Raw genomic sequence first — 18,637 nt, forward strand, 5'->3', positions numbered from 1 at the left:
CAGGTTCAGGCAAGGATCTCAGTGAAGCAGTTTTATTTGCGATCGAAATGGTGGGTGGACTACAAGCAGGAGTGCCCAGCAAAAGCGTATCATAACCTTATATCCCCTATTACCCGATGCCTGATTCCTCCCCGGTTTCCTCATTGGCAGAGGTTCACATTACCACATTCACCTCATTACCGCAGGTTCACAAACTTCTCGATGGTTATTACTATACCATATATGTACCGTTTTATTTGACTGGTAATTTCCTTCTTTTCCCCTTCTCTTGTGACTAGAGGGCCAAGAGATTTTTTTTGTTTTTACTTATTTCACATTGCTCGTCCTGTTTTTCTCAGCGATCCCCCTTATTTTGGGACAGCGGGACCTTCCCCGTATCAGCACAACATACTCCCCTGTGTTGAACACAGGAGCTTAGCGGAATTTTCCACACAACTTTATTTCTCACAGTCCTAACACCTGGCAGGACATGGAGAGGGCGAGGGTAATTTTCAGGTTAACCCGTCTGAAAACGGACAAATAAAAAGCCATGAGAAGCTCTGAGAGGACCCTGAAGCAGTCGGTAAGGGGGGGGGGGGCCAATGGGGAACCTTTGGGTTCCCGCACCCCCAGGTCTCCTCAACCGCCGCCACCTCAGCGCCAACGGCTGCCCCCCCCTCACGGCCGCCCTCTCCCCGCCCCGCCCGGGCGGGGGCGCGGCCACGCGGAGTCCCCGGATGGGCTCTGCTCGGCGCGGCGCTCCCCGCCCCCTCCGTGCCCGGAAGTGCGGCGGCGGCTCGGCGGCGGCTCCTCGGCGGGGCCGTACGGGAGCCGCGAGGGGCCGCGATGCGGCTCCGCCACCGCCCGGCCTCGCCGCTTCCGCCTCCCGCCGCTGACCGCCGGCCGCCCGCCCCCGCCCCGGCGCTATGAGAGCCGCCGCGCCCCGGTACGTAGCGCATGGACGGGGGCTCCGAGGGACCGGGGGTTGGGGGGGGGGGGGAGGCGGGAGGCCTTTGTCGTGCCCCCTGCCGGCGTCCCCGGGGCCTTCCCGGAGGGCCCGGCCCGGTGTGAGCCCCCCGGGGGTGGGGTTGGGGACGCCCGGGGGGCGGTGGGTGGCCCCGCGAGGCCGCGGCCGGGCTCCATTTTGTGCCTCGGCCGACGCCGGTTTTCAGCCGGTGATGTCATCGGTTGGTATTGCGTCACGGGAGACGTCACCGGGGGTTTGGGGGGGGGGGGGGGGGGAAGTGGAGGAGGCGAAGCCGCCCCGAAATGCCGGCCGGGCCGCCCCGGTGCGGGGTTACCTGCACCCCCCCCCCCCCCAGGGCCGCCAGGTCAACCCAGTGGGTAGCGCCGCGCCGGGGGAAGGCGCTGCGGGAGGCAGCGGGCCGGCCCCGGACACAAAGGGAGGAAGCTCCGAGCTCGGCAGCCGGGCCGGGCCCTCCCTCGGCCTCCCCAGCGCTGTTCTGATGGGTATCGCAGGCGGCTGCAGGGGCTGCTGCAGCGGGGGGCCGCAGCCGAGCCGTGCGTGCGGCTGCCGAGGGGTTTGTTTCGCTGCTCCGGGGGAAAAAGAAAAAGTTTTGGCTCTTCTCCGGTTTTTACCGGAACTTTTTGTTATTTCTGGGAGCAAAAATCCCTTTTTAATCGGACACTGTTGCCTTAGCAGGCCCTCAGTATTTCACCTGGCTCCTCCTGTGCTTCTGGCATATAGATCTCGGACAAACACCAATGCTTGGCTGCCTACTGCGTGGTGTGCCCCCTGCAACCCCCGTAAGCGGATATTCAGGCAGGGAAAATCACTTTTAAGCAATATATCTTTTGTACATAAAGCTACAAACGCGGCAGGGTTTGGTACATCACCAGAAGCTACTTTTAACTCTCTTCTGGAAACCTGAGATTTTAAATATCCAGAAATATCCTCGGTGTTGTATTGCCTCGAAACAGCTTTCTGCCAGACTTTTAACTTCAGTTTGCTTTTAGACTGTCAGTAAAAATAGAGTTATGTTTTGAACTGTGAGCTACTTGTTGCTATTAAAAACTTGTAGATGCTGTAGAACAAATATAAAATGGATTTTTAAAAAACACATTTTTTTCTGTCCTAATCACTTGGACAAATCATCTTGGACAGTCAGTTGAAATTACATATTATAAAAGCTACTTTTCTCCTTTACCCAATACATTGTGTTTCTCTGTTAATTTTTATGCATTTGAAAAAAAAAAAAAACAAAAATAAGCATACGGGAGAGACAAACCAGTTATTAACAGCACAAGTTAAAGTAGAAAAGAAATGGCTGTGGGCAGTAATAGATAATGTAGTTAAGACTTGCACATAGATCTCATCAACTTCCTTTTTTATTTATTCTTTCTTGGTTTTGTGTCTGAATTTGTGGTTTTCCCACTCCGTCATGTGCAGTCTCTTCACTATCTGCTATAACTGTTTTCTTTGTCTTGTGCCCCTGTAGAGGAGGTGACCGTAGTTAGAAATTTCAAGCTTGTTTCCAGGTCCTGGGGCATGCTCAGAAGGAGACTTCCATGTGTCTCGTTTTACAGAACCACCCCATCTCATTCTCTTTCTGTCTGCTGGTGAGAAGTAGATATTTGTGGGTTTTTTTCTCTGGCAATATTTTGTGGCAGGCTCATTTGTTTATTACAGGCGTTTCTGTCGCTTTGAAAAAAGTCTACGACGTGCCCCTTTTGCCTTCTGTGTACTTGACAAAACGTGGTTAAGAGTAAGGAAATCTTCATGAGATTGTTACTATAATTGAGAGCAAGAACTTGATACTTGTAATCGTAAAATCGTGTGATCTTCACAATACTCTGCCCTGATCAAAGCACGAGTGCTTTGAAAAGTGTCGGTGTCGTGTCACTTCTCTTCCCACTTGTTTTTAGGTCCTCCCTCACTGCTTATGCTAAAGCATTTTGGCTTCTTAGGAGTCACCCAGATGGTGCTTCCTTAACCGTCTCCATCAAATCAGCTCAGAAGCTACACAGTCAACTAATGACAGGGTAGCAAAACAATGCATTGGGGATGCGTTAACCTGTGCGAATTACCTGGTTTCAGAAGCCTATTAGCATAGCGACGGTGGAGGGACATGCAGCCCTGTACCGGCTCTGCGGAGCTCGTCGGACTGAAGAGGAAGAAAAACCCAATAATTAATTCAACGCTCTGTTTCGTCACAGGGGCCTTTCTGGGGTGAAATAGAAGATGCCGTTGCATCACTGGTTGCTTAACGTTGTGGTGCGTGTGAGGCCGTGATGGAGCTTGGTCCATCGCTTTGGAGATGGCCTCCTCAAGGCTTTCATACCTCTGCTCTCCATACCTTTCCTCCCTCTTCAGAATTCCTGCATATTCACAGCAGATTTCTTTCCTGCTTTCATTCCTTGAGAAACTTCCCGGTTTATTTCTTTACGGCAACTTATTTCTATTTTTCCTTGTCCTACCCGTACCAAAAGTATGCTTACTGGCATCCTCGCCTCAAACAAAAGGAGGAAGCCTCTGCTTTAGTTTGTGCTTAATTAAATGAGAGACCTGTTGCAGCTGTGTGAGGGGTGGAGGTTTGGTCGTAATGGCAATCTTGTAGTGGTAGTTGTTACGGAGAGAGGATGGCCACTTGCCATAGCTCAGTGGCTTTCTTAAGTAGTGCGCATACTGCGCTAGATAGCACGCGTGTTGTGCTGTTCAACTTGTGTGGTGTGGTTGAATTTTGGCAGGCAGGTGATCAGTATTGGAGTAAACTTAAACAGAAACCCCCTCAACTTTCACAACTCTGTTTTACCCAAGTTAATAGCTTTCCTGTGTGGTTTTTGGTAGCCTGGTTTAAAACCATTCTTTGTGGGCTATAAAGGTTTTTTATGGTCTTTGCCTGCATGCTCGCAAAGCAGTTCGTTGTGTCTGCCAGCGTTCTTGTGATCAGTGTTCGCATTTAGCGTTTAGGAAATGTAGTGGAAAGCGAGATGCTCCTTCTGCTGATTCAGAAACTCATTGACACGGAATAATCTGCAGAGGTAACACCTTCAAATTCCCTGAATTAGATCGCTCACCCATGATGCTACGTTGTATCTCCCCAAAGCCCTTTAATTTTTGTGACAAATGTTACACTTGCCAAGTTTCATTGGTTACTAGTCTTTTTTTTTTTTGCGGGGAAATCATAAACCAATTGTAATATATTGTCCCACTTCATGGTTTGAGAATGGGCAGTTGCTTTAGCGGAAAAGAAGCTAGGTTCTTTTCCATGCTGTTTGCTCAGAGATTAAAGGTGGATGAAATAATTTTAAGTGGGCTTCATGTCAAGTTGAACGCTAGGTGAACAGAGAAAAGGATTTCCGTGTGGAGTTCTTACCTCTATTAGAGAGGCTCCTTGTGCGTACTTTGCTTTTAACTGCTTCTTTTAGCGTTAGAAATGTTTTAATGTGCTCTTCCTTGATTTCATTGCTAAATTTATGGAGTGAAGCTGGCGGGTTTTATGAGCACTTGCAAAATGGTAATTTACGTCTTGTGTATGTGTGAATATTTCGTAAAGGAAATTTATATCTCTTAAAAAAAACTTGAGCTGACTTAGCTGCTAAGCAGTATTTGAAGCTCTAGTTTGCTCTGTACTCATGCTGTATGATTGCTTTAGGATGGACAGCTGCTGAGCTTTTAATTAGTACCTAATCGAATACTGAACAGTGTCAGTCCCATCCACCTTCATGCGTGCAATGTTTGCTCTTTGCACTATATTGTGACTTAATTCGTGTAGTTCAAAGGTGAATTATCACTTGACATGTAATTTAACTTGCAGCTTTAGAGAAAGGCCAAGTAATGGTGTGCCGGGGAGGGTGCCACCGGGTAGCTCTCGGCCAGGGCCCGGCTGGTGTTGGGGTGCGTGTCTGCAGCAGCTGGGGAGCTGCCCAAGTTCTCATGGTGGGAAGGATTTGCTGCTGGACCTGCTCGTGCCGTGCTGTGGGGAGGATTGCAGGGTGAAACTTGGGAGCCAGGCTTTCCCTTGTCCTTCTTCCTGATTGCTGCTTTAGTGCTTATCCCCTCCCAGGTGCCTGCTCACACTTTGTCGAGTCACTTGCAAAATCAGTCCCGAAGCAGGGCTACAAATGGAGGTGAATGGAAGGAGGGGGAGCGATGACTCGCACTTGATTTATTTGCAATGCCGTGTTTTGTTGTGTATTAAATGCTTGGGAAATTAATTAGACTTGGGTGTCTGTAAAAAGGTTTGAGGTTATTTGCATCAGCCGTCCCTTCCTGAACAACTGAAATTGCGTGTAGATGCAGAACTCCTCCTGGCCGGAGGAGCAGCTGGTGTAACTTTCTCCTCTGGTGTCATACTTTCTAGTTCTCTGTTCCATGTTGACGCTTTCTTTGGAAAACTACCTTTCCCCAAAGTTTTAATTTTCCTGGCTTTCTTTATTCAGTTTCTAATTGATGAATCTGTTTTCTCCATTAGCATTGCCTGTAGCCTGTGAAGCATAACCGTTTTCAATGTTTAAGTCAAAACAAACAAAATAAAACAAACACCCACCCACTACCTGAACTTGAAATGAATTCTAAGTACAAGTCACTTGTTGCTTTGAGCGCTTAGTGTACGGGTGTAATGATTTGTGTTAGTTAGCTAATAATTTCTTGAAATGCATTGGAGCAGGGACTTGTTTACTGTCCACAGAACTTAACACAATAGGGCTCTGAATTACCTAATCTGTAGACATTACCTCAGCAACACAACAAGTAGTCTTTGGTGCTTTTTTTAATTTTAAAACAGATGGATTCTTAGCTAACTGGGTTTATTCTCAGTGTCATTTGTTTGTAATCAAAACTCTTGAAGATAAAATCAGCAGAACAGTTCTGTAATGAATTTAGCAAGCCAGTGCTTAATATAGTTTGTTTCAGCTTCTGGGGTGGAGCAATATATTATGATAACATTAAACAACTTTAACTGCTTTTAATGAGCATCGTATTTACTGGTCACACTGATATTTATGTATCAAATTGAATAACTGTTGTTGTAAAAGATGACAAAATATTGTCCTTTCAACTCTCAACTCATGTCATGTCTCTGCTGTGTGTGAAGATAATTGCAGCAGTTACTTGTGTACAACCAGATTTGTACCTATTTTTAGGTGTTTTTTTTCCATGCCTTCAGTTCTTCTTACACTCTGCGTGAACTCAAAGACTTGAGTCATACTACTTCAGTTCTGGAAGTGTTGTACTAGAAACCAAATGGTCTGAAATCTCTAGTTAGCTTTTTTGGGTAATTGTAGGTTGATGTATGGCACGTTGCTGCGCCAGCCACTGAAGGTGACGTGAGCTTACAGTTAGGGCTGGTAGTGGCTGGTGTGTGTGGCTTCAGAGGAGCAGAAGGGATGCGATCGTGTTTCGACGTTTCTGATCTCTACAGAATCTGCTGAGCTAGATTTTGCTTGTTACTTCTGTGCATGTAGGAAACGAACTTTAAAAATCAGAAATGGAAGAATATTTGTGTTGAAGCGTGTGATACCATTTGTGTAATTATACTTTAAACATTTCTGGGAAAACAAACACTTGACATGTGGTTGGCCTGAGAAGAGAGATACAGTGAATATGTTGGGAAGAATGGATTTGCACTGTGAAGTCCCACAAGAGGCTTCTGCATCTGGGGGCACCTGTATTGCTTATGGCAAAAGGTGCCTCATCCTCAGTGTTTCCTAAAGTGTGGTTCCTCTCCAAAAATAAACAAAAATCATGATATATGTAGAAATAGGAGTAAAGCTTCCATGGATAATAGCCTGCTGAAATTTTGCATGTGGCATGCTGTCTACATAGTTAATTGCAGTGGTTAGTCACAGAAATAAGGTTATCAAGTCAGATCAGATTTTATTCTGTAGTCAGTAGTTTTGAATATTTCTTACAGGCCAGATACCATTTTAAAGAATTTAAATATTAGTTGTTTTTGGAAATATGCCTTACCCTCTGACAGTTAGAGACCTCTCCCTGAGTGGGAAGAGGAAAAATACATGGCAATAACATCATCGGCTGTGTGTTATCTGTGTATCTGATAAATTCTAGCCTCATACCCTTCACAGAAACTTTGTGTTGCTTGTGAAGATGGGCTTGCTCTTTGGTGTGAGCTGGCTTCTTCCTTTCCTGATAGTAGATTGCATTTATTTTTTTTCCCCTCCTGTTTCTTTTTCTTTTCTGTGAAGGCAGCTTTCCGGAGCGGCACGGCAGGCGTCGCGCTGCTCCCCGGCCGATGAGGCAGCCGTGTCGGGGTGAATCGCGGCGGGGCTGCCCCTGGTGTGGCAGAGGCAAGGAGCAGCAGGCCGGCTCCGGCTTTCTGCCTGCCTCCCTGACGTCAGTGAAGATGAAGCAAACCTACGGCTGTAGCTCGCAGAGACCTTCGCAGGCCCAGCAGTTCCAGGACAGCAGGGAAGAAGCACTGGGAGGGATTTGATTTACTGGTGCTAGCGCTGAGGGCTTCAGCAGGTGCTCAGGAGGCACGCCTTGTGATGGAGAGCAACTGGCCACGGTGGTGGCTGTGTGCGGTGTTTTGTGGGGTGTGTTGCCAGCAACAGCCTCCCAAAGGCAGCTGAAGAAGTGTCCTACAAAGGAGCAAGCTTGTCTTTTATCAGCCCCGGTTGCTTTTGTCAAACTGTGATCTGTTTAACCGTGCCTGGATTAGCCAGGCCGCCCCAAGGGGCCTCTGCCAGCCCCCTGGTGTTGTTTGCCTTACTGCTGTGTTTAAACTTCGCAGCCTACACATAGAGGAACAAACTGGTGGTGTAAGTAGGTGTGAAAAAAGTGAGCAAGTCTTTTTGCAAGACACTATTTTTTCTTGTTGCTTAGAATGTAGTCCTAGGCTTCAGTTTGAACCCTCAAAAACTTGCACAGATTTTTGGTGTGTGAATCGATGTTAGCCTTTTGGGGGAGTACTCCAGCAGGGCAGCCTGACATGGACCATCCCCTCTCCCTTGCCCTCGCAGCCCCAGGTGAGCGGCCTGAAGCTGAAAACAAGAGCAGTGACGTCTGGCCTCTGCAGCTGAAGAAGCAGTGGGGCTCAGTGCCTAAAGCCAGAGTGCTCGTTGCTAACTGGTCTTCTCTTGTGAGGTGCCCATCAGATGGTCCAATGGAAACTGAAAGCCACAGGAGTCTTGTAGCAGTTATTTCTTTAAAAAGAGTTTAACCTTTGCGAGGAAAACAATTTTAATATTACTTTTGTACCATTTTTTAATGTTACTTACCCTTAGCCCTTACTCTGCTTTAATCCATAGTCTTAAAAGTTTTTTTTGCTGCTGAGTTAGTTCAGCCTGTCTATAAAGAGGTAAGAGATGCTTTGAAAATTTCTTCTGTCTTGAGCAAATAAGACTGCTGTAGTAGGAGAAATAGTAGGAAACTGCAAAGGTTTGAATGGCTTTTGTTGTGGAAAAATGCATCTTAAGCAGATTATTTTTGAGTTGTTCTGACTTCTAAAAGTAGAAGTAAACTAATACCTAGTTGGTTTTGAAACAACGGAGTAGTAAAAATTGTGTACCTGTATTTGAGCTTTAGAAACCAGTTTCCATAGGATAAGAACTTTAGGATTTTCTTTTCTTTTTTTTTAACGCTGTGTACATGTATGAACTTTTTGATGTCTTTCTAGGACTGTTTCTGCTTGTCTTGCAGACTTTCACCAGGTGTTCATATTGCTACACTTTCAGATTCCTACTTCATATTCACCAAAGCGAGTGAATGTGCAGCTCTACCTCTTGACCTGCCTGCCTTTCCTAGGATGCTGCTGTGGATGACATTTAATACCCAGTTCACTGAAATTAACTGTTCGAAGACTGTTTAGGTGAACTAGCATCAAGTGCAGTCTGGTTTTCTAACAGAATTTGCTTTTAGTGTTTTTGCTTGGTTTCCTGGCATATAAATGTAAGTTGTAGCTTTTTGCACAGGATGTAGTATTTTTTGTGACTGTTTTGGTACGAGTCACTGAATAGGCCTGAGATGAGCTGTACCTCTTACAAAATTTCCATGAAGATGCAGCTGCGTACACAAATTCGTTCACTCTTTGCCATGATAGGTAACAGGGAAGTAAATGATCAAAAAACCTTATCAGATAACATTTGTGAGTATAAAGAAAATGTTACCACTTCAGTGTGAATTTTCTAGGTAATAACAATCTGCAAAGCTTAGTGAGCAGAGCATTATGCTGCTGTTGCTCTGTACAACTTCTCTGTAGCAAATAAGCACCTGTCTCTAGGGCATGTAGTCCAATGCTTTATGCTAATCCTATGTGTTTTTTTTAAGACCCCCACCCAACTAACCAAATCTTTCAAAGGAGTTTTTCTTTGCAAAAAGAATATCAAGGTTCCCATTTTCAATTTGGTAAACTTCTGGTTGTGTGTAACTGAAATATTTGGAAAAAAATAATTCTTCATTCAATATGCTTTCACATGCCAGTGATTTGTTTGGGTAAGAGTGATGGAGTGAAACTAAGGAGGGAGAAAGATCACTTTGGCTGTATACCATGGGAAAAAAAATGACAGCAGTAGACTATTAAAATAGAATAGCTTCCCAAGAGGAATAGTGGTGGAAATGCCCATCTTTTGGGTCCCATAAAGCTAGTCTAAAATGAAATTGAAATGCTCTAAGAAATAATTTTGCATTTCTTCTCTAGGGAAATGGATAGATGACTCCTGTAGGGAATAGTCTAGGTTATCTAATGTGGAGTTTCCTATATTATAGCACAAGAATGCAAAGCTAATGCTGAGGGATTTTTATTAATGAGCTTGGCTGATGTAGACTAGGCAGTTGCGGTTCAAAGTCTGCTAGGCACTGGGTTTTCTCTCAGCTGAGGTAAAATTCAGCTTTATTTTTTTGAGGCTTAAGATGGGAAAGAAAATTCAGAGAAAAGCACCAAAATGGCATAATGGGTTCTAGTTCTTACAACTAATAGTATAATCTTGCTAATTTTGAGCTGCTGACTTGAGTGTTACGAGTTACAGCTGCTACCCCATCCACTTGAGGAGCTGTGCATTTTGCATGTGCCTGGTTTTGCCTTGCTGGGGTCTTCTGCTGGAGCACCTCAGGATGTGCTTTTAAATTCCTTGTCTTAGCTGCAGCTATTTTAAGCTGTTTCTGCCCCAGCTGTGTGCCCCATCTCTTTGCTGGAGTTTACTGTCCCAGGAGCAGGGGTGACAGGGGGATGTAAGTGTAGTTTCTCAACTGTCACAGTCCAGGGGAGTATTTTTTGTCTCTGGAGTTAGGATTTAGCTTACAGTGTGGGTGCTGAGGGGTGTTTGTGCCTGCTGATGGGCAGGGGCTTCCAGGGGAGCTGGCGGGTGGCATGGGTGAGACCTTATGCTGAAGCAGCTAGGAGCACCTAGATCTTGTGATTTAAACCTCAAAACTGGTGTAGGTTTGTGCGTTTCCAGTGAAACGTATGCTTAAGTAAGCATTTTTGCTATGACGTTCAAAAAAAACCCCTTCCTTTTAACTATTATGGGCCTTTCACTTCTCCAATAAGTCTTTATAGGGTATTTTCTGTGTGTAACTCAACTGCTGTTCCCTTCCGTTTGCCCTGAAATGGAAACTTGCATATTAGAAGTGCTGCAAATAAAGTTAGATGTAGTATGTGCTCAATCTACAGTTCTTCTAACTTTGAGGTGGCAGAGGTGTGGAAAAACTGTGTGTGTGTGTATATATTTAAAAAAAAAAAAACACCTGCAATTGTTTAAGTATCAGTAATTCTGTGCACTCAAATGTTGCAGTGTTAGATAGGGATTAAATTCAATAAATATTGAACACAGTATTTAAATAATTCTTTGGGTATACCCTGAGTCCGTTCTCAGAGAAGAAGATGCTGCTGCTGAATAAATTGGAAAGCTGCCTAAGCTTAATAGACCTTTCACATGTCTGTTATTGTGCTGTGTATCATCCAGCAGAAAATTTGGTTTAATACAGTTAGCTAATAGGAAATGTGCGGCGATTCTTTCATAAAGATCAATTGTGGAGAGATGCAAATCCTGCCAATTAAGGAACAATTCCATCTTTTACAAAGTTTTCTTTCTACTAGTAATGTCTTACGATTTTTTGTAAGCATAATCGGCTTACAAGACCAACTCTTAAACAGAAAAAAAATGGTAAACTTCTCTCTTCAGCTGGATGATACTTCTTAAGTCTCTAGGGTTTGGAGAGAAAGATAATGCGCCTTGTGTGATTTGAGCAGCGTTGAAGCCGGTTTAATCAGCTACAGGAGTTCCATGCCGGTGGATAAGCAGGACTCAGCCAGTAGGAGGTGTCGTACAAGAACTACTACCAAGCAAAAAGGCGCATGGCTTTCACGGGGTTTAACCCTGAAATACCTGGCGGGTGGCCACCTGTTCTGGCCTTTATAAGTCGATGTTATGTAAAACTGAGTATGAACGGGAGGATCATGTCAGGAGGGATGCAAATGTGACCCAGTCTGGGGCATTAAGATGTCTTTCATTGCAGACTTACCCGTTTTGCTCTGGTTCATATTTGTTTCCTTCAGCTTCATGTGTGTATTCTGTCTTACCCAAGAAATGATCCAGTGGACCTTAACACAATTATGTTCCCAAGAATTTGCCACCTCGGTAATCTACAAAATAAAACAGATCTCTTGAATAACAAATCCCAACAAGTTTTTAATCACAGGTGATAGTTTAATTAAAGGAAATGAAATCTCTAGCTCTGTAGCTAGAGCATGTTTATTTTGAATGTTTTTTTGGAAGGTAACTTTATTGAATGGAAGACTTATTCATCTAGATTAAAAAACAAAAAAACAAAACCAAGAAATTTTTGTCTATACAAGTAGGCAAAATGTATTTGTTTTTTGTACTATGTATTTATTAGGAATAAAAAGTTGGAGGAACAAGTTGTTATTCACCAGTTAACCTTCAGAAAGTAGTCTTTTTACCTCAGTCAGTGATGAAATATCAATATTTCCAAAGGAGGAAAAAAAAAAAAGTAAGTTTATTGCAGCTTTTCATTCCTTGGGATGTTCAGCCCCTTTCAGGAAAGACTGACCATTGAAATACAGAGTATATAGTACGTGCATGTGGGGTTCGTTGGCATGGCCATTTATTAGGCTTTCCTTAGACACTACTAAGTGATGTTAGTGTCAGTCACTCTAGGTAAGTTGCTCTAGTTCTTGTTAGCTGATGAATGCCTGAAGTAGCTTGGTTAGAGATGTGTGGTGTTTGAGGCAGGGCAGGTTCCCCGGCCTCTTTCTGGGGCATTTTGGAAGCTTGCTCCTGTAATGGTTTGGCAGCACATCGGACTTCCCTGTTACATGTTGCGTTGTTCCTCAGCTGCTGGACAGGACTTGAGTCAGCCCACGCTGTGCCTCTTGTTCAGTTATATCATGTGGTGAGTGCTGAAGTCCTGTGGTGTGCCAAAACGCAGCCGGGGAGAGGAGGCCTCTGCAAGAAGGGGTGGCTGAGGGAAGGATCAGCAGGGACTGAGCTTCCAGTTCCCAACGTGCTTCCTCCCCGCTTTTGAGGGAGCGGGATGGGGTCACTGACTTGGTGAATTGATCCATGGTTAGCTTCTGGCAGGCTGGGTTGAGCTTCCAGGGTCTGTCTGTCTGTTGGATGCTCTGCAGAAGGCAGTTTGTCCAGTTCTGCCAGTAATTTGCTGACTATTATACCGTACTGAAATAGAGAAGACATTGCAATGGTCACTACTTAGCATGCACGCATGCTCGTATGCGCCTCTTAAGCTACTGCTGCTCTGATGAAAGAAATACTAGGATATAGGAGTTATACTGAGCTTCCATTCTTACCTGTGAGAGCTCACAAAAGATGATGTTATCGCTTCGGGAAATTCTTGAAATAAGTTTTGAAGTGTTTTGCGGGTTTATTATTGAGGGATTAGAGGATTTCTCTCTGTGGTATTTTCTTTGTGCATACAAGCACATTGATTCCAACACAGCGTGTAAGACTCAATGTGTTTTTGTATAGCCATGAGGTTGAAAAGTAACTTTTTCTAGAATAATCGTGATAAATATTCAATTTATGGGAATAATTTCTGGGAAGGGAAACAAGATAATGTTTGAAACTCTATATAAAATTGGTGTATAAAATACTTTTGAAGATCTCTTTTTAAAAGTAACTGGAAAAAAGTTAGAGCTTATACAGCTTTTGATAAAATTTAGTGTGTATACATTTTTATGGATGATAGTCTATTTTCTTTACACTCTGTGTGTGAGTAATTAGAGGGAATTAACTTCAGATAGCTTGAAGCTTAATACAAGTAATTCTTTGAACAGGAAGATACTTCAGCTATTAAATAAAATGTGCTTTGAGGATTTGCTTCTCATTTTTTTCTCTTCCCACTCCTGCTCTGCCAGTAGTGCTGAGCTCTGTGAAGATGCTGATTTTAGAGAGACCGGTCTGTTGGGCACAACGGTTAGCAGGTGCCATCGATACCTTACGAGACCAGGAGAAGTGGTAAGCCCGTCATGTTCAGGATCTGAAAGTATAGGTTAAGTAACATAGTTTTGGGCTTTTCCCCTCTTTTGAAGTATGACAATGAAAGTGGATTCTCAGAGTAAGTCATTGATGATTGCATGACCTGCAGTATGGGTATATCACTTCGCTAAGGAAAAAAAAATCAGGCTACTTGACGCACTTCAAAAATATCTCTAATTTCCATTTTGTAATGCCGGAAATTACTTTTTCTCATTACTTTTTCACTAAAACTTCTTTTAGTGTTCCCAAGTGAGTGTAGATGTGTAAGTTCCCTCCAGTGGTCAGACATCTTCACAGGGAAGTGTTTGCACGGGTGCTTTGTTGAGCCGTGTCCAGGCAGGCATGGCGTCGCCTGAAAATTATCAGATGTGTGATGTGATAATGTCCTGTCACCTCCGACGCTTTGTTCACAAGAGCAGGCAGAGGAGTAAATGCAAGTTCTAGCATGAAAATTGTCCCTGTGAGTAAGTAGCTTCATCGTGCTGATAATAAGCCCTCCTTCCTGCAGTTCATTGGTTTAATTCCACCCCGTCCTTCTCTGACAGGGGCTGTCAGCTGCAGCTCCATCTGCTCCTGGCCGCTTCGTCTGGTAGGCTCTGATGAGGGGTTGGTACTTGAAGACCTTTTTGTGCGAGCTGATGACAGTGGCTAATCAATGATTCATAAACACTTTCTTCAAAGTAGTGTTTAGCCTTTTCCCCACGCAAAGCTCAGAACAAGGGGTGAGCGTGTAGGTGCGTCCTTCTGCCTGCTTGCAGTCTGTCCCCTCAAGGCCTGCTTGGTGCCACCAACCCTCCGCTCAGTGAATCCATGCCCAAAAATACAGTAAGATACAAATCTGTTTCTCAAAGACATGTCAGGAGCTCTGGAAAGTCAGTTGTCCACTCCTAATGTGGTAATTGGAAACTTTACAAAAAGTTGAAGCCATTCTGAAGGATGTGATAAGCGTGCTTGGTCATGGCTGCTGCCAGAAATGGTAGTAAATAATAAAAGCCACGCAGCAGGTTGAAGTAGTCTCTGAAGCACGGATGCCCTAGGTAGAAGCAGGTACAGAGACAGACAGATGGGGAAATAATGGAGGGGCAGGTAGTAACCACCTTTGCTTAGACTTAGTCTCGTTTGTTGGGTTCGTTCAGCTGTGAGACAGGAGGGAGCAGGTAGCTACCAGTAGCTGGCCTCAGGTCACTGGGTGCTTCCTAAAGGGGATGCTGTACAGAGCTTACTTTAAGCCTTTTTCAGTTTGGTGAACCCTTCTGGGCAACCTTGTCTCTTCTGTAATTACTGGACTTCTAGGAGCTGGCTGGTCTCAAGTACTGAAAGAGCTCAGGAACATGACAGAAAAATAAAATGGGGCAAGCGAGTTCCACTATCTGAAATTAACATTGGCTGTTTGTTTGTTACCAGTTATCATCTACAGAAAATACTAATTAAATACTGAAGACTTCCAGAAGTAAACATAAGTTTTATTTGGAAGGAAAAGTATTTCTTATGGGATGCAGCTGAATTGTATTTTTGATTACACTTGAATGTCTCAGTGATCCACATCTTGCATGAGACTTATCCAATGATTTTTTGCCTTGTAGTTGATCTCTTTTCAGAGAGCTCCATCTGACTGTATGGCATCTTCCTCATCTGACAACAGCTGAGAATGGTTTTTCTCCCCAAGGCTTTATACATTCATTGTCCAGAGTGATTTCCATGTCAGCAGGCTTTAATGTACGAAGGCTAATTAATATTGCAAGTGGGTGAGAAGAGGTCCCAGAAGGGCATGAAGGAAAGCATCCAGTGAGGATCATTGTGATTCACAGAGAATTCTTCTCCCCGTAGGAAGGGAATTCTTCTCCATTCATTGTGACTGAATTGTGTATGGTCTTGCAGGGTGTTCTTACCTAAATTTATATAAAACCTAGTTTCTAAGTGTATTGCCCATCTCTGGAAAGTTCCAGTATGATTAGTGATGTGCAACCACCTCTTTCCAGTAATGCAAATAATACATTTTTTTGCAAGTAAAAAGATGAAGCTAGCGTTCCAGGAAGGTTGTAGTCTTCTGATCTTCTTTAATGATAGCAGGATACAATTTAAAAAAAACTCTGTACTGAGAGAAAATGTTTAATTGTGACTTTCATCCAGCTTGGTCAGGGTTTGCTTCACTTCTTTTTAGCAACTTCATGGGGCTGCTTAAGTGAGAAACAACGCGTCTGGCAGGTATCTGTCTGAAGATGACAGCAAAGCCTAGCTAAAAGAGGGTCACCAGTAACCCAGAGCTACTCTAACATGTCTGTATTCTTTTATTAATTATTTAAAAGGCTTGTGTAAGTAGACGGACTAATTACATGTCTAGTTAGATGTGATGAATCTGGGCATGTGACTCAATTTCTGATGGGAAGGAGAAATTGCAGTGCTTGGTGGTAACCTGTAACAAGGTTGCTTTACTTGTTATTGGAAAGTTCTTCAGATTTGGCAAGTTGACTTCAACTGTTTCAGCTCTGTGCTTCAGGAGGCAGCCAGCTAGTGGTTGTGATTATTATTGTGATTATTTTCAATAAAATCTATTGGCATTAAAGATACGAGGCAACCATAAAAGATGGGAAGAGAATACTTTAAAAGTAAGTTTATTTTCTCACCTTCCCTTGAAAAATCCTAGGATTACTTGAACCTATTCTACTCCCAGAAGGCTAGGTGCTCTTCCAGAGCCGTGTCTATGGAAAGCTAATGCAGAGCTACTGATAACTGAGCACTCACAAGGCCCTAGGTAGCCTCCAAATCAAAGGAAAATATCCCAAGGAAAGTTATAACACGACTGGAATGAGCAAGGTGTAATAATTTTAAAAGGTGATGTTGAAATAACATCATTAGTGGCATTGTACACTGCATAAACGCTTGCTTTTATAAAGTATTGCACAAAGATTCAGCTTGCAGATTTGTAGTACAAGTGGTCATCAACGAATATTTGACACCTAGCTTGTCTAAATAGCAAAACAATTTTAACTTCTTTTCAGGTTTTTTCATTGCAGCATTTAGTAAACACAGTAATATGGATATCAAAACATTGATTTTTCCACACTTACAGAGGGTGTCCAAAGAAAAATATATGAATTACTTCCTCTTTTTTTTTAGGAGAATTACTGAAGTCTGGATTGCTATTTTGATACTATAACCTGCAATAAGTGGCAATGTCAAGGGTTCCCACCCCACCTCCTCCTGGGGAGATGTCCAGTGGACCTGTGGCTGAAAGCTGGTGTTACACACAGGTGAAATTGCATGAATTCCAATGGCTTTATTTTCTAGTCATAATAACCATTTAAAAACAATTCCTAAAAATACTGAGTTGTGCTGATAATCTAATTCTAATAATTAATGCATGTTATACAAACTAAATTTTATTGAAATTTTTCTACATCTTTTGTTCAGGTTAAAGTAGTAAAATTTTCCTACATGTGGACCATTAATAACTTCAGTTTCTGCCGAGAAGAAATGGGTGAAGTTTTAAAGAGTTCTACCTTTTCATCAGGGCCAAATGACAAAATGAAGTGGTAAGGTCTTTATTCTGGCAACTGCTTTGTTTCCTATTTTTTCTGCCACTAGCAAAAGCTGCAAAATCAAATTGTGAATAACTAATAAAATTTAGACATTTCTTGAAGTTTCATTATAGGTACAGATTGCTGCTGGTTTCGTAGTTTCAATAATCATGAGGGAAACACTTGTTTTAGTAGCACGTGTAGTATCTTAAAAAATTAATACAGATCTGAATTTATTCTGTTTATGACTTTAAAAATGTAAATTTTCTGCATTTCTTTCAGGTGCCTGAGAGTGAATCCAAAGGGATTAGATGATGAAAGCAAAGACTACCTGTCATTATATTTGCTTTTAGTCAGTTGTCCAAAAAGTGAAGTCAGAGCAAAATTCAAATTTTCCCTGCTGAATGCTAAAAGAGAAGAAACTAAAGCAATGGGTAAGGGAATCTTAATGTAGTGCCTGCAGATCTATAAGAACTTTCCAAAGAAAGTTAGCTTTGTATTTTTTTCAATTAAACAGAGTTTAACACTGAGAGAAACTTGAAAATATCTTTTTAAATATCCTTTTAGAAAGTTAATTAAAAATCTTTTCACACATTTCTGATCACTGAGCTATGTTAATTTCTCCTGAGCAGTATAAATTACAATGAATTGCTAACTGCCATCGCTTCGGACTCTTGTCACCTAACTTTTCTAGCAGATCATTCTTGCTTCCTGTCAGTAGAGCTGTTTGCTTGTTTCTAACTACAGTGAAAGTGTTTGATTTCCATAGTTAATTAGGGTAAACACATAGTGGTTTTTTGTTTTTACACACGCTTTTATGATGTTTTCATCTGACTTCGTCTGATTTACACCGTAATCAGTTTAAAGACATGAGTCATGTACCCAAGGAACTAGAAGACTTTGAAGTAATTTATTTGATTTAATTGCCTCTTGATATGAAAAATGTTTGGCTCTTTTTTCAAACTTAAAAGCACAACTTTGACTGGAAGCACTTTTTGGGAAAGATGGAATTCTCATGAAAACGTATGCTTTCGAGAGCTGGCCTCTTTTTTTACACTAAATACTGAAAGGTCTCTGAAGAAGTGAAACATGCTAGAAGGATTTAGTCTAAGATTCAAATGAAATATTTTAATACATGTTTAGAAAAATTATATACCTGTATGGTAGAGTGACTTCTGTAGGGTACCGTTCAGACGAATATGAAAAAGGTTCAGTATTCGCTGTTTTTTTCCCTTCTTTTCCATTGAATGAAGTTATTTGAACGTACTTCTCTTATTGAGCCCTCCTGAAATGAAATCCCTAGTCACCTTTCAGGTATCTGTGTATCTCTGGGAAAACAGTTTAATATAAATGCCTATTTCCCAAACCATAATCATGTCATTACCTGAAACTAGCAGAATGTAAGTGAATACTGTGGGGGCATTAACTAATAGCTGAAAGTAGAAGTGTCTTTTTAGCCTGCTTGCCAAAGTACAAGGTAATGCTCTCTGTAATACATCTCCACCATCTCCAGTCTGACCTATGAATCTGATTTAGCACAACAGTCTAATGCTGGCTTAATGCAAGCAGGTCTGTGCTGTTGCTAATCCTGCATGTGAAAAATCAGTCTTCTTTTTTTCCTTTTTCTCCTCCAGGGCTTAAGAGACCTTGCAGCGTCTCTTAAGTTGCAAGTTCTCCAGTACTTATGTTCAAAGTCTTCTGGA

General features: G+C 42.7%; 1 protein-coding gene and 1 long non-coding RNA gene across 5 annotated transcripts in view; one reads left to right on the top strand and one right to left on the bottom strand.

Moving 5' to 3' along the window:
* Positions 1-748: 748 nt before the first annotated feature.
* The window catches only part of SPOPL (speckle type BTB/POZ protein like), a 33,965-nt gene continuing 16,076 nt past the window's right edge, over positions 749-18,637 (top strand). The window contains exons 1-5 of one of the 4 annotated variants that reach the window (XM_048062791.2): positions 8,230-13,395; positions 15,000-15,132; positions 16,534-16,667; positions 16,828-16,949; positions 17,217-17,368. In XM_048062791.2, coding sequence (XP_047918748.1) covers positions 16,590-16,667; positions 16,828-16,949; positions 17,217-17,368 — 352 coding nt within the window. In that variant the 5' untranslated portion in view covers positions 8,230-13,395; positions 15,000-15,132; positions 16,534-16,589. Of the gene's footprint in view, positions 926-8,229; positions 13,396-14,999; positions 15,133-16,533; positions 16,668-16,827; positions 16,950-17,216; positions 17,369-18,637 lie in introns of those variants that run through there. The other 3 variants (XR_010832151.1, XM_066999032.1, XM_066999033.1) reach the window with 3 other exon arrangements.
* Positions 2,311-3,478, bottom strand: LOC106039356 (uncharacterized). Its single transcript, XR_001209191.3, has 2 exons — positions 3,028-3,478; positions 2,311-2,432 (listed from the first exon to the last, which is right to left on the bottom strand). It is a non-coding gene; the product is annotated as an uncharacterized lncRNA (long non-coding RNA).

The sequence above is a fragment of the Anser cygnoides genome, chromosome 6, assembly GCF_040182565.1.
Source record: "Anser cygnoides isolate HZ-2024a breed goose chromosome 6, Taihu_goose_T2T_genome, whole genome shotgun sequence".
Classification (NCBI taxonomy): domain Eukaryota; kingdom Metazoa; phylum Chordata; class Aves; order Anseriformes; family Anatidae; genus Anser; species Anser cygnoides.